General features: G+C 38.5%; 2 protein-coding genes across 2 annotated transcripts; both read right to left on the reverse strand.

Annotated features, from left to right (window-relative positions):
* Positions 1-832: 832 nt before the first annotated feature.
* LOC146736529 (uncharacterized) lies at positions 833-2,024 on the reverse strand. Its single transcript, XM_085505484.1, has 2 exons — positions 1,508-2,024; positions 833-1,316 (listed from the first exon to the last, which is right to left on the reverse strand). The coding sequence occupies exons 1-2, from the start codon at positions 1,950-1,952 to the stop codon at positions 1,210-1,212; spliced, it is 552 nt and encodes a 183-aa protein (XP_085361610.1). The 5' UTR covers positions 1,953-2,024; the 3' UTR covers positions 833-1,209.
* A 49-nt stretch (positions 2,025-2,073) lies between these two features.
* Positions 2,074-12,422, reverse strand: LOC100367011 (putative neural-cadherin 2). The gene is made up of 12 exons (XM_085505275.1): positions 12,264-12,422; positions 11,255-11,531; positions 10,662-10,883; positions 9,948-10,192; positions 9,214-9,449; positions 8,892-9,019; positions 8,241-8,477; positions 7,252-7,550; positions 6,234-6,647; positions 4,352-5,073; positions 2,114-3,363; positions 2,074-2,078 (listed from the first exon to the last, which is right to left on the reverse strand). Exons 1-12 carry the CDS (start codon positions 12,420-12,422, stop codon positions 2,074-2,076), a joined length of 4,194 nt encoding a protein of 1,397 aa, XP_085361401.1.
* Positions 12,423-12,940: the final 518 nt, after the last annotated feature.

The following is a 12,940-nucleotide window of genomic DNA, read 5'->3' on the forward strand; positions in this document are numbered from 1 at the left end:
ACCTGACTCGATATGGCCAATAAGTATCTATTTGATCTAATGTGGCCAACAACCATCCCAATGAACATTTTTCCTGAAACCTATCACTCAATTGCTTTAATATTTGATATGAAATTACATTACCATGTGTTTCACTTCAATTCTCTTTTTTTTTCAGTGAAAAACTTTATGTATTAAAACTAAAAAAATGAAATTGACCAGCTTCAATGTGTCTATATTTACAGTGATATTATCATTGATTTTCAATTTTAGCAACTAGTTTTGCAACCTTCAGATCAATATATACAAGATGGCCAATTAACATTTATCTGGTTTATTCCATTATGGCCAACTGGAATTTATCATATACCTGGTATCGCCCGGCCTCGTAAGGCTATGGGAAGTGCACCATCACATCAGAGCAATAATTTCCTGTATAAACCATGGTAAAATTGTACCTATAAGGTATATGATAAAACCTTTATGGGCTGGGTACGGCATTTGCTGCCCTCGCAAGCTCTCGGCGCACTACTTCCGGCCGCAAAAGCCGTATCCAGTCCATAAAGATTATTATCCGATCCAGTATGGCTAGCTAACATTTATCTAATTCAATATGACATTGTATTTATCTGACCCCGTATCATGACCAATTATTGATTTAGTTCAATTTGGCTTTTATCTGAATGCATTACTTTATCGAATGACACATAATAGCGAACAACAATAGAGCTTATAGTTGTGCTGGCCATGTGCATATCGTTTTCCAGTTCGAGTACTGAACAAAAAAGTGTATTCATCACACAACTATGTTGCAAGAATAGTGGGTAAACATATATTAAGAATGGACTCTTACTTATGTCTTTTGAATCATAGCAAGCATATATTTATTAACGAATTAAACTGTATACAAATGTTAGGAATACTCCAATCTTTTGGTAGATTACGTTATGAAAGTTGTAAGGCATATTTAACTTTAGAGATACTACTGATAGATTTCTTGATAACAAATCCCGAAAGGTGATGATTTGGGTGGGAGTTTTATTGAATGCTTTAGTTTAAACCTAATCGGTAATACATATTAGTACTCTATCAACTAGAAATGATTTACTGAGTATGAATTACAATGATAAGATGCCATGTATAATTGACATTTTAACTAATGTATGATTCTTGCAGAACTGGTGCTATAGTCAGGATATGTTGTGGTCTTGTGGGTTTCGCTGTATCAGTTCACAATAGTGTGTCACCATCACCCAGATCTTGAACCACTTCAGAATTTTCAATGCCGTTTTCTTCATCTTTTTTGTGGGTACGGGAAATTGTTGCATAGACAGGTACTGCAAAAGGAGATGTTCAACATATTATGTCGCCGGTTTAGATGGAGGATGTATGTAGGAATTAATACGCCAATGTAGCATAAGTATGTGTTCATGTGAAGACGATTAAATCAACTAGACAAGTATTTTATTCTACCAGACCATATACAGACAGGGTTTAGCCAAATACGACTTTCAGGAAGAGTACTTACCATCCTCCTGCACATAACCAGAATTGTCATATGTCACTACACTCTGTGTGAACTGGGTGCCATTTGTATTTGTATCACCAGGGACTGCATACTCTTGATTTTTACTTGTCTGTTTACACTGACATTTCACAATAAGTATGAATAACAGGATTGCTGCAATGCCTAACATCACACACCCAACTATGATTCCTGTTGTGCGGGAGCTATCATTTGGGACTAAATTGTTGCATGTACTTCCTTGCCAGTCACTGCTACATTTACATTTGTACCCATCACCAGTAATACTGCACTCCCCGTCATGTTGACACGGATTTGGTTCACATGGATCTTGATCACGACATTTGATTCCCATCCAACCTGCTTTACAAGCACATTCATACCCTCCATCTGTACGGCTACACACTCCTTCATTCTCACAGGGAGAGCTGCTGCAGTAGTCGAACATCTCGCATTTGTCGCCATAATACGATAAGGTGCAAGTACACAAGAATGTACCTCCCCCGGCCTTACAGGTACCCCCATTGTAACATGGGTTCGGTGCACACAGATCATTCTGATCACATACCTCACCCTCAAAGCCGTATCGACAGTGGCAGTTGTATTTACCCTCAGCATCTGGTGTGCAGGTTGCTCCATTCATGCATGGCATGGAGGCGCATTCATTCACTATGTCACAGTGTTTGCCAACATGGCCATCATCACAATCGCATTCATAGTCATACATCATGAAATCTCTACATGTCCCAGCATTGCATGGTTTGTTTTTGTAGCAGATACTTTCATACTGGCATAAGTTTCCAAGATAACTTTCTGTACAGTCGCACATTACATCGCCATCATTACATGTTCCCTCATTTAGACACGGGTCATCGTCACATGGATCAACAGGTGTGCACCCTTTGTCTCCAGCATTCATTCCAGGAGGACAGGTACAGTTATACATATCACCAATTTCTAAACAGATTTCTGAATCATCACACGTGTTATTTGTGCAAGGCGTTGTACAGCCTTGCATCAGTTCGGTTGGTTCTCCTGCTACTTTTCCAATGGTTTCACCAAAGCCAATGTAAGATTTGCCAAATCGGGCATCTTTCATGCATCCTATGAAATCACCATGGATCACCCCAGTAGACATGTCATATCTTGCTCCTATGACAACTCCCGATGATTTGTCAACCTCGAGGTCAGTGTAATCACCAGCACTGCCTTCAACACGTCGACATCCACTACCATTGTCAAGAATAATCTTGAAATATGAGCGTGCGCGATGTACAACTACAGTGTGCCACGTGTTATCATTCACTAATATACTATCCAATGACAGTTGGTGTTCTCCGTCACCAAGGTCATACTTAACTGTGACATATCCATTCATCAGTTCTATGAATATGTACTCTAAACCTTCTCGCATTTCAGCAGATCTGATATGCCCCAACGTAGCATCGCTCTGCTTTGTACGAAAGGTAACTTGATAGTCTGATATTCTGGAATTGGCTACACCATCCTCTAAAGTGTATTGTACGTAGCTTCCGTCTCCAAATGTGTACTCAGGCGTAATCTCGTCACAACTATCACCATGGTAACCAAGCTGACACACGCATCTGTGTGAAGATCCAGCTGCCATACATTCTCCATTCATACATATGGGATTAGACTTGTCGTCATAACAATGATGGTCTGTAGACGTGCATCCATTTTCACTATTCATCTGAAATGCAGGATTTCCTAAATGATATAGATTTCCATCAATGTCAATTGCTCCAATGCACCCGTTAAAACCATCAGTCATTTCTGTTGGATACGCATAGCTACTGTCTATGCCTCCGACTTGCAAAGGTGTATTCAAGTACAGATTCCTAGAACGATAACAGGAACATTTGATTACAAATTAGTAACAGATTGCCCTCACACTTATCAGCAATACAACAGCATAGCAGATCCTAACTTTTGACCCAATTTCGTTTTCAATCCGTGATCAAGTCTGAGCACGCAGAAAACATCATTATATTTTCTCTAAACGTTTTAGTTAGGCCACACTGATTTAATTTTATGGATGACATCCTCTGGAGACCCCAAAACCAATGCGAGAGGGCAAAAAAAAAAAACCTGCCAAAAAAAAAAAATGCTTCTAAAACCACAGGACTACGAAGCTGGTATTACGAATTGAACCACAGAACACAATGTATCAAAAAACAACAAGAAGTCTTTATTTGTAGGAGGCACATGTTGATATACACATCTCGTACTGTATTACTGTCACAGGTATAACCATTTCAGACAAGCTCTAGTACATGTAGTCATTATGAAGTACCTTCAGTCAAAACACTGCATTCAAGGTACAACATGAACATCATTTTCAGTACAAGTCAAGGCGGAATGTACATATCACTACTTTATGACAATAACTAAAAGAACATTGCAATGATACAGAAATGTCCTTGCTTACTCCTCTCTACACAGTAGGGGTTAGCTTTAACCAATCTCTCGTATAGCTGTGTAAACGTCACAACTCCCTGGCCGACGTCAATTGCGTACCAGTCTACAACAATCCCTCAGTTTTTTCTCTGAACTTTTATGCTCACGTATTCCCGGCAACGCAATACGCATATGCAGAAGATCATTTACGACAAAATTGGCACGTTTTAAGATAGTCCAAAAAGAGTTTAACGACAAGCCGGCGCTTTGCGACGATATAAGTCGGCAAGTTCCGGACAGAAAACCGATCTGTGGAGGCTCGTCGTCGGAGATTTTTTTTTTTTTTTTTGAGAACAGGCGAAAACTAATGCGCGCGTGGATGTCATCCATAAAATTAAGTCGGTGTAGCCTTAGTAAAAAAAAACTTACATGTTTGTTTCGTCCAAAATCCCATTGATTCGACAAGTTGACGTATCTTCTTCCCGGTAAGTTGGATATTCCATGACAGATGAAGAAATACAGAAGTTAACCATTAGTTCAATTTCAGATCCACTTTTCAAGATTGTGATGAGGTGCCATCTTCCATCACTAAGCTTAGACGATTCAGTGAGTTCCAAGTCTAGGGATTGTGATCCAACACGAATACTCAGCTTTGGTCGTCCCTTGACCAGTCTCAAAGCTATGTAGTCACCTTCGTCAGTAGTCATCGGACCATTATAAAAAATCAATCCATTTTCCCTTGATGTCAGAAACTGTATACGTATAACGGAATCCTGGCAGATCTCCATAGCATCATACCAGGCGTAGCTATTTCCTGAAAAACTTCTTTTTGTGCTTTGGCACCTTGGGGACGAGTAACCTTCTGGGCATGCGCATCTGTAACCGCCTTCAGGCGTCGGAAAACATGTTCCACCATTGAAGCAAGGATTCATATCACAAGAGACTTCCACGCACGACTTGGCTTTACACTCGCATACCGCAGTCTGCTTCACAGTGAAGGGAACGGACAAGGACACGTTCTTAGCACCCATTAACACTTGACTGGTTTCTAAAGAAGATACGACGGAGCATGACTGTCCAGGACAAGTGGACTCGTCTTGGCATGGGTTGACAGTCACACTCTGGATGACGATACCAACATCTTCTTCAATCTGAAAAGTCAAATTATTATTATTATAGACTAAGTGTACAAATTACAAAGTATCACAATGAAATGTACACAAATAAATTGGCATGACAAAAACAAAAACAATACGTATTTACCGAATAAATATAATTTATAATAGTAATCTCACAGCTCAGAACAATAATTGATACAATATGTTTTGATTGCCCATTACGTGTTCCCAAGTTATGCGTAAAATCAACAGGACAAACAAATGTCATGATAGCGTCGTAGTCACGTCAAAAGATTTCGTGGATCTATTGGACAAATTAAAGCGAAAGTATTTTGGGTATTTTCGCACTTAATACATGTGCTATACAAATTTTATGAGGGTCAATTTTGATGACGTAATATTTTGGGTATTTTCGCACTTAATACATGTGCTATACAAATTGTATGAGGGTCAATTTTGATGACGTAATATTTTGGGTATTTCCGCACTTAATACATGTGCTATACAAATTTTATGAAGGTCAATTTTGATGACGTAATATTTTGGGTATTTCTGTACTTAGTACATGTGCTATACAAATTTGTTGAGGGTCAATTTCGATGACGTAACGCCATATTTCTTTCTGAAAGATCGACATTTCGAACTATAAAAAATAAAGAAATTTCAAAATAATTTCGATTTTTGCGGCAGACGTTCGGTCCGCGCTCTTCAGGCAATACGAGAGATTTCACAGTGAAACGAAAATAGTCTATTTTTGACGTTTTTTCTGTATAACCCCTGGAGTTACGAAACAGTAGATCTCAACAACTGCATATGTCGGTGTAATGATTTCACTACTTCACATTTATAATATTAGCTTATGTGTATAAAAACCCATGACAAAATACCAAATAGAATTAACTGAGTTTTGTTTTGACAGACACTAAATTCCATTCCGAGGCTCAAAGGAATACAAAACGGGATACTTAAAATACGCCCTCTAGCGACGAACATTTTCTGACATGTTAATGTGGGGGCGCCTTTCACTGTGTCGATGATGTTTGTCCGTAAATTAAATATAATGTTAATATTTTAGATAATTATTACGTTCTAAATAATATGCATATTGTCACGATCGTTATCCGTTAACAAAAGGCGCGACTACATAATAATATCGTTTCATTTCAATAAATAAAAAAATAGCTTGCACCTACCTGATTTTTGTTTTTACCTAAGATGGCTTCCGAGGCTGTTGCTTGGTAACCATGTACGCTGTAACTGACATCAAACAGGTTGTCAGAGGTCAGCATCACTCCGACCTCGTTATCTGAGTCAGTTCGAACATTTTGGACACCAATAATATAGACTGAGTTGCTGTGAACTTTGAAAATGTTCGCCAGTGAGGCGACAAATCTCCCCGCTTGTCCTGCTACCAGAAAGTGTTCTGCCGAACCCTCTAGTCGAGTTGTTGTTGTCTGGGTTACAATGTCCTCGAAGAAATATTTCACGTTGATTTCTGCTGTGCAGTTTTCAGTTGGGTGGATGTCATCTGACACTTCAACGGTGAGCTGATATACGCCCTCTGGAGTTTTGTCTTCGATTATAATGTTTCCAGTACCTGTCTCCACCTGTATTAGTGTATAGGTATAATGCTCACTGTATGTATTTCATTAATGAAAAAGGCAATTTCTGCTCAGATGGCGCATTTTTTTTCATACCATGCGGGTTTATGTGACGTGGTGCTCTCACTCTCGCCTGATTAGTGGGTGGAGTAATTTGTAAATACACGAAAAGATGAAGTGGAGTACTGTGAGTAAGATGTTCTTTTACTGTATTCACCACAGTCAGCAAGGGAATAGATACATCGGGGGGGGGTATTCACCTTGATTTTGGAGAGCTTTTTGCCTCCCTAATTGGGGTCATAGCATCGGCGCATACCTGCCTACTACAGCGATGGAAGTCCCTCGGGAGATGCATATTCCCACCACCGAAAGTTTCTACTAAATGGCACTGCTCTACACGATGCCCCTCAACACATTTTCGAAATGTTGTTTTCATTGTCAACAGTTTATGAAAGTACTAGTATTCGCAAATTCTGATGTTCCCTAGAGTGGGTTTAATGATCAAGGGCAGGACGGTAGACATTCATTTCACCTCAGTGATCACACTCAAGGCGATATGTACCAGTTTCGGGTCAAATATACATTTCATAAAATGTTGTATCACGCATACCTGAAAATAATCCGTTTCCGTGAGCAGATTAAATGTCTTGTCCCCGCTAACTTTGTCGTCTGGGTCATTACAAAATATTTTGCCTACAAAGCCATCTTTTTGGGATCGGCCGCGATATTGGTATACCGTAGCTTCCAAGTGGCCAGGGCTATGAGGATTATCGTTCATATTGTCTATCTCAACGGTGACAGTGCTCGTTTCTGTCATGTTCCCGCTGTCTGTGATCGTGATCGGTAAATAGTAAAATGCCTGTTCCTCACGGTCGAAAGTCGTGTTAGTCGTCGTTATATTTGCAGTTTCTGTAAAAGACAGTACGGGTATCGTTATTATATTATAAACAATATCCAAATTACTCTGTTTTATCTTCGGAAAAACGAATTCTATCATTTGTTGGGTCCTATGTTATACTTTTAATAAGCATAATACAATTCCTTTGATGCCTCTCACGATGTATATCTCTCATTCATTGGATGACAAGTTATTGGAAATAGAAAATGTTCATATTTGTTTGCAACACAAGAAACAGTATGCGTTTGAAATATATACGTGAACACTATAATGATAAGTATGCAATAAGTCGCTGTACCAAAAACTCCGGGCGCATCTGTCCGAGCAATATGCATTCAAATATATATATATTTATTAAACAGGGGTAGAAATGGTACCAATTTGTTTTCTTATACATTTTGAAACATATAAAAACGTTTCCTCAAACTTAGAATAATCACTGTACCCAATTAAATAAAACGAATTTCGCCGGGATGTCACTCCAATGAGAGTTTACAAAATTAAATCAGACTAGCACTGCTGTGTTTTAAACGATGTATGTCTTTGGGTGTACTGGTACTCCATAAAAATTTCACGTATGAAAAACTGAAAAAATAAATGCATGTCGCAAAAAGCAGCAACCTCTCCGGTTTCTGTCGGAGCATGTAAAAATGTGTATAGATAGTGACCATTGTGCGTTGAACATATTTTAATAATCATACCACCATCTCCATTTTCCAGAAGAGTAAAACGATCATTTTCATCGGAAAGCGTGAAGCTAAATGGCCAACCATGATCTACATCGGCATCAATAGCTCTGATAGTAATGACAAACTGCTGAGTTGCCACATTTTCTTTTATCAAGGCGTTGCGAGAGTGTTCATCCAATGTAGGAGCATTGTCATTGATGTCTGTGACATTGATTGTACATAACGTTGTCCCAGTCCTTGGAGGAGAGCCTGGAATGATGACGAGAAACCGATTACATAATGCAAATATATAAAATTAAGTAAGCATACACGCGCCAAATACACAATTAATGCAATGTGTCCTCTAATTTGTAGTCTGACAGTCTGACGTGGCGGCCGATAGTTACTGCGCCCTCACCGACGGATTCACTATAGTTTGCGTCAAAGTGAATCCATCGGCGAGGGCGCAATAGCTATCGCGGGCCATGTTAGGCTACCCAATTTGTTACTCTATACGTTCTTTGATACCTCTTCCGCCGTTACTCGATAAGCGATCCTAGATGTAACCAGCCTCGTTATGGTCTCAACCCGATGTTTTAATGGAAATAAAAACGTTCGGTTTTATGCATCTTACAACGGCACAGCTGCAACAGCTACAGTCGTAAATAATTGCCATCAACTCACCATGATCTACGGCAAAAATTGTTAAATTGTATTGTTCTTTTTCTTCTCTGTCCAGACTTCCACTGAGAGTAATCACACCAGTCATACCATCGATATCAAATATTTCACTGTTTTCAGAAATCATGTATCTAATAAAATAAAAAGAAACATTGAAGTTTGTATCTATTGTAGAAGTACATGCTCCATACATCGATGATCAATTTCCTGTATATAAGAGTATGTTACATTTGTATGAAAAACGTCCGTCGTTTCTAGGCGATTTTACAAAATTTTGGATAGCGCATATTTTAGGCAAGCACGTCTTAATGAATAGCATACTCACGTTATATTAGAATTGTCACCAACACGGTCGGAATCAGTCGCAACCACAGTGCCGATGTATTCTTCCGTCCCTGCATTTTCCTCGGAAGCAAATTGGTAATTAAGTTCGGCAAACTCCGGGTCATAAAGATTAGCATCGACGAGTCTCAGTATTAATGAACTATCAGATTCAAATATGCCATCACTTACTTTCAAAGTTAGGTTGTATTGTTCAGGATCGGTGCTGATATTGAGGCTCTTTAAGTAAAAATAAAGAGTTATTAAATACCTTTAATATGTACCGTCATATTATAAATCGCGCCCCCTAGTGACGAAGCGCTTTTATGACGTCAATGGTGACATGAAAGCTGTTCAAAGTGTCGATATCATTTTTATCTGTAGTGTCCATCAAATTTTGAAGATTATGTTTTTTCAGAGATTCTAATGTATTCTAGATGACTAATGACGACAAAACCAACTACAGTGATCGACTTCAACGACATCGCCTTCACCCATACACGTAATTTTGGCATCAAAAATAACCCCGTCACTAGAGGGCGCGATTTTTAGGAATGGAAAATGGAATAACTATAGTGCAGATACTTCATATTAGTACTACATTTGCAGATAGCAGGATTTATATGCTTTAGGTGTCGAATGAATACGTATTGTTATCAGTCATTACAATATATAAAAGTGTGATATTGAAAATCGCCAAAATTAAAATTGATCTAACTATTGCTACACTGGACTCACTCGTGTTAGCTTCACAGTTGCTGTGTTCATAACTGGTCCGGCCTCAATATCAAAATGACTAGTACTGTCACCATTCACTATAAAAAATGTGACATTTTTATTGACGTCATTATCCATCGCTGACACGACATATACGTCATCCCCAGCAACCATATTTTCATAAAGCTCGGCGTAATACAGATCGTTAGTAAACCGTGGGGTCTCGTCATTGATATCTGATAGAAAGATTGTTGCAGTGGCACTACCTGGCAAAAAAAGAAAAGCATCTGATAAACGAACTGTGATGGCGCATTACTTTTCTCTGTCGTATAGATTGCGGCTGCGCGCCAACAAGAGCTGTTGATTCTATTGGTTCGTGCTTGTTAATGCAGTCACAAACTTTAAGTGTGTATGTGTAATTATATCGTTAGCAAGGTATTACTGGCCATGGGGTAATATTCACGTTTTTTCTATGAATATGTCTGTTGGTTAAACGGAAGAATCGAATCGAAGACATGATACCATATTTTCTCGAACTCCAGGGTGTGACTTTTATTTTCACTGTCAACAGACTCAATGATGAGTGCTTTTAAAGGTAGAAATTACTGCTCTAATAATCCAGTGCGCGTCTTCAAACTAGGAGTACAGCGAATCATATATTCTCTGGTCTTTAATCGCGATGTGACGTCAGATGACTGCTGTGTTAGGATGCTAACCACTGCACGTGTGACTCACCCGTCAGTCCAAGCTTGTCTGTTGCCTTCACAACGATTTCATAATAAGGCGCCACCTCTCTGTCTAGTGCAGTGGAGTTCAAGACTGTGATCATTCCTGCGCTATCAATAGCAAAGATTTCATTGTCGTCGTTCTGTGTAATGTTGTATTCTTTTATTGACACGTGGTCTAGTTCATTTGGATCGTCTAAGTCAGTAGCTGTCATGGTAGACACAATTGTATCTAAGGAAGTGACGTAATACATTCAATTACCAATGAGAACAGACTTTATTTACATAAAATTGTTTTTATTATATCCAACTAGCGAAGGCCATCGCACAGTGTAATCTTAGAAGAGCCCTCCTGTGACGAAATCCTTCTATGATGTAAATGGCTTCATGACCCAAGAAGAGTATTGTTTTTAGGAATTTCCTATACACAACCAAGCCGTTTTGTTGCTAGAGGGCGCTACTTATTGTTAAGAGTTTTTCAGGTTATGTCTGCCGCGATGAAAGTTGAAGAAGACTGCCCTCAAAAACGAAAACAAATACACGTTTGAACAGAAGTGCCGAATGCTAAATGGAAATCGCGCCCTCACATTTTTTCTCACTTACCTGTGGCGGCCATTTCTTCCACGGAGAATACATATGGTTTGTGCAGAAATTCAGGCGCCCGGTCATTTATGTCATACAGACCAATAATGACGTCAGCAGTAGTCGATTCCCCACGACCAGAGTTTTCTGTTGCCATGGCGACAATATGATAAACGGCGCGTTCGTCTCTATCAAGTGGTTTTATCAGTTCTATTTCACCGGTGCGTGGATTTATAGTAAAATAGTGTTCCTTGGTGTTTTGTAGACTGTACCAGATATCTTCACCAGTGGCTGAAATCTTAAAAAACAAAAAGCGTGCTTGTTATGTCAAGGTACACTGTCAAATCAAGTCAAATTGGCTCACATTTGCTTAAACGATGAAATGTAACGTGTCCCTCAGCTCTATTTGAATTCTCATATTTGGTCTTACCGTCTTTAGGGGAATACGACAAATAACACGCCATATAGTGGCAATTGGTAATCGTAGCGATCATCTTTCAACTATACAGGTATAATTAAATTCTCATTATCTAAAACATATGACTATATTGAATGAATACGGTAATTGTATAGTGTATTCATTGGTCCTAATCGGTATTACCTATTTTCAACATTTCTATTCTAAAATAAAAACTGTAACACGATAAAGACTTTCTATTTTCAACATTGTGAAAAATACAGTATTTTCACCAAGTAAATTCATATTTATTAAAGTTATTCCTACATGAGTTGTTAAACAACCTACATAATTTGTAATTTCATTCAGCTTTTTCAGTTATAATTCAAGACAAATAAAAGGAAATATGTAGAAAATATAGAAATAAATATAGAAAATTATTTGCTTTCCGTAATATTCTTGCGTAATCGGTAATATTATGAAAATTATTTATGGTGCATGGGGAATACATTTTTTGTGAATTATTCTTAATATATTTCTGAATTATCTTGTCAAAATCTTTTCTTTTCTCCTAAAAAACGAAATAATTTCACAATGTCGAAAACGGAAAGTCTTTATTTTACGTTTTCTTACCTGCAACACCTGTACCGGGGTTTCCGCGTCTTCTTCCCAGATGATAGTAGAGTACACCATCTCATCGAATACCGGTAATGCGCAAACGTGACCAATCACAGCCAGGGAGAGGAATAAAGTAATACCTGTCATCTTTGTGACACCAAGAGATGACGTCATATTCAGACAACCGTGTCTACCTGAATGGAATAATATACCGTTTACCATTGGTGTATTTCAAATGGTTGTACGTGAATGTGTTTTTCTAGTACCGAACTGAAGTTTCCGAGGTCCCCCGACGCCAGACAATGCCTGACGTCAGAGTTTATATTTGTAACTCAAATTTGTATTCGTCATGGAGTTCATTTTTATAACTTCTCAGATTTAAATGATACAAATGTCCTCTTAGCCGGTAGTCAGTTTGGTCTCCGAGGTTGGACGTTTCTAACATTTTCGCAATTCGTACAGTTGTGTCTACTGAACTCAACGGTTCAGTTCTTTCCAGTCGCCACTCGAAACATCTGTTTTGACTTGATAAACCCATACGTCAAAGAGAAATTTACATTTAATATTAATCTGTAAAGTCCCATTTACCCGATTTCCTTAAGATTCTTTCGTATAGTCATAGGTGTTAGTTATGAAACCATAGTGAAATAAACGCACAACATGCATTTTTCTAAAAGAAAAGTCAACAGCCA

This window comes from Saccoglossus kowalevskii, chromosome 11 (genome assembly GCF_978046115.1).
Source record: "Saccoglossus kowalevskii chromosome 11, keSacKowa6.1, whole genome shotgun sequence".
Lineage (NCBI taxonomy): Eukaryota > Metazoa > Hemichordata > Enteropneusta > Harrimaniidae > Saccoglossus > Saccoglossus kowalevskii.

Coding starts and splice junctions, on each gene's coding strand:
- LOC100367011 (XM_085505275.1), bottom strand. CDS start 12,422: ATGACGTCATCTCTTGGTGTCACAAAGATGACAGGTATTACTTTATTC. Junction 9,020..9,213: donor GGTGACAATTCTAATATAAC/GTGAGTATGCTA, acceptor TTATTTTATTAG/ATACATGATTTCTGAAAACA. Junction 7,551..8,240: donor TCTGGAAAATGGAGATGGTG/GTATGATTATTA, acceptor TGTCTTTTACAG/AAACTGCAAATATAACGACG.
- LOC146736529 (XM_085505484.1), bottom strand. CDS start 1,952: ATGTTCGACTACTGCAGCAGCTCTCCCTGTGAGAATGAAGGAGTGTGT. Junction 1,317..1,507: donor TGGTTATGTGCAGGAGGATG/GTAAGTACTCTT, acceptor CTCCTTTTGCAG/TACCTGTCTATGCAACAATT.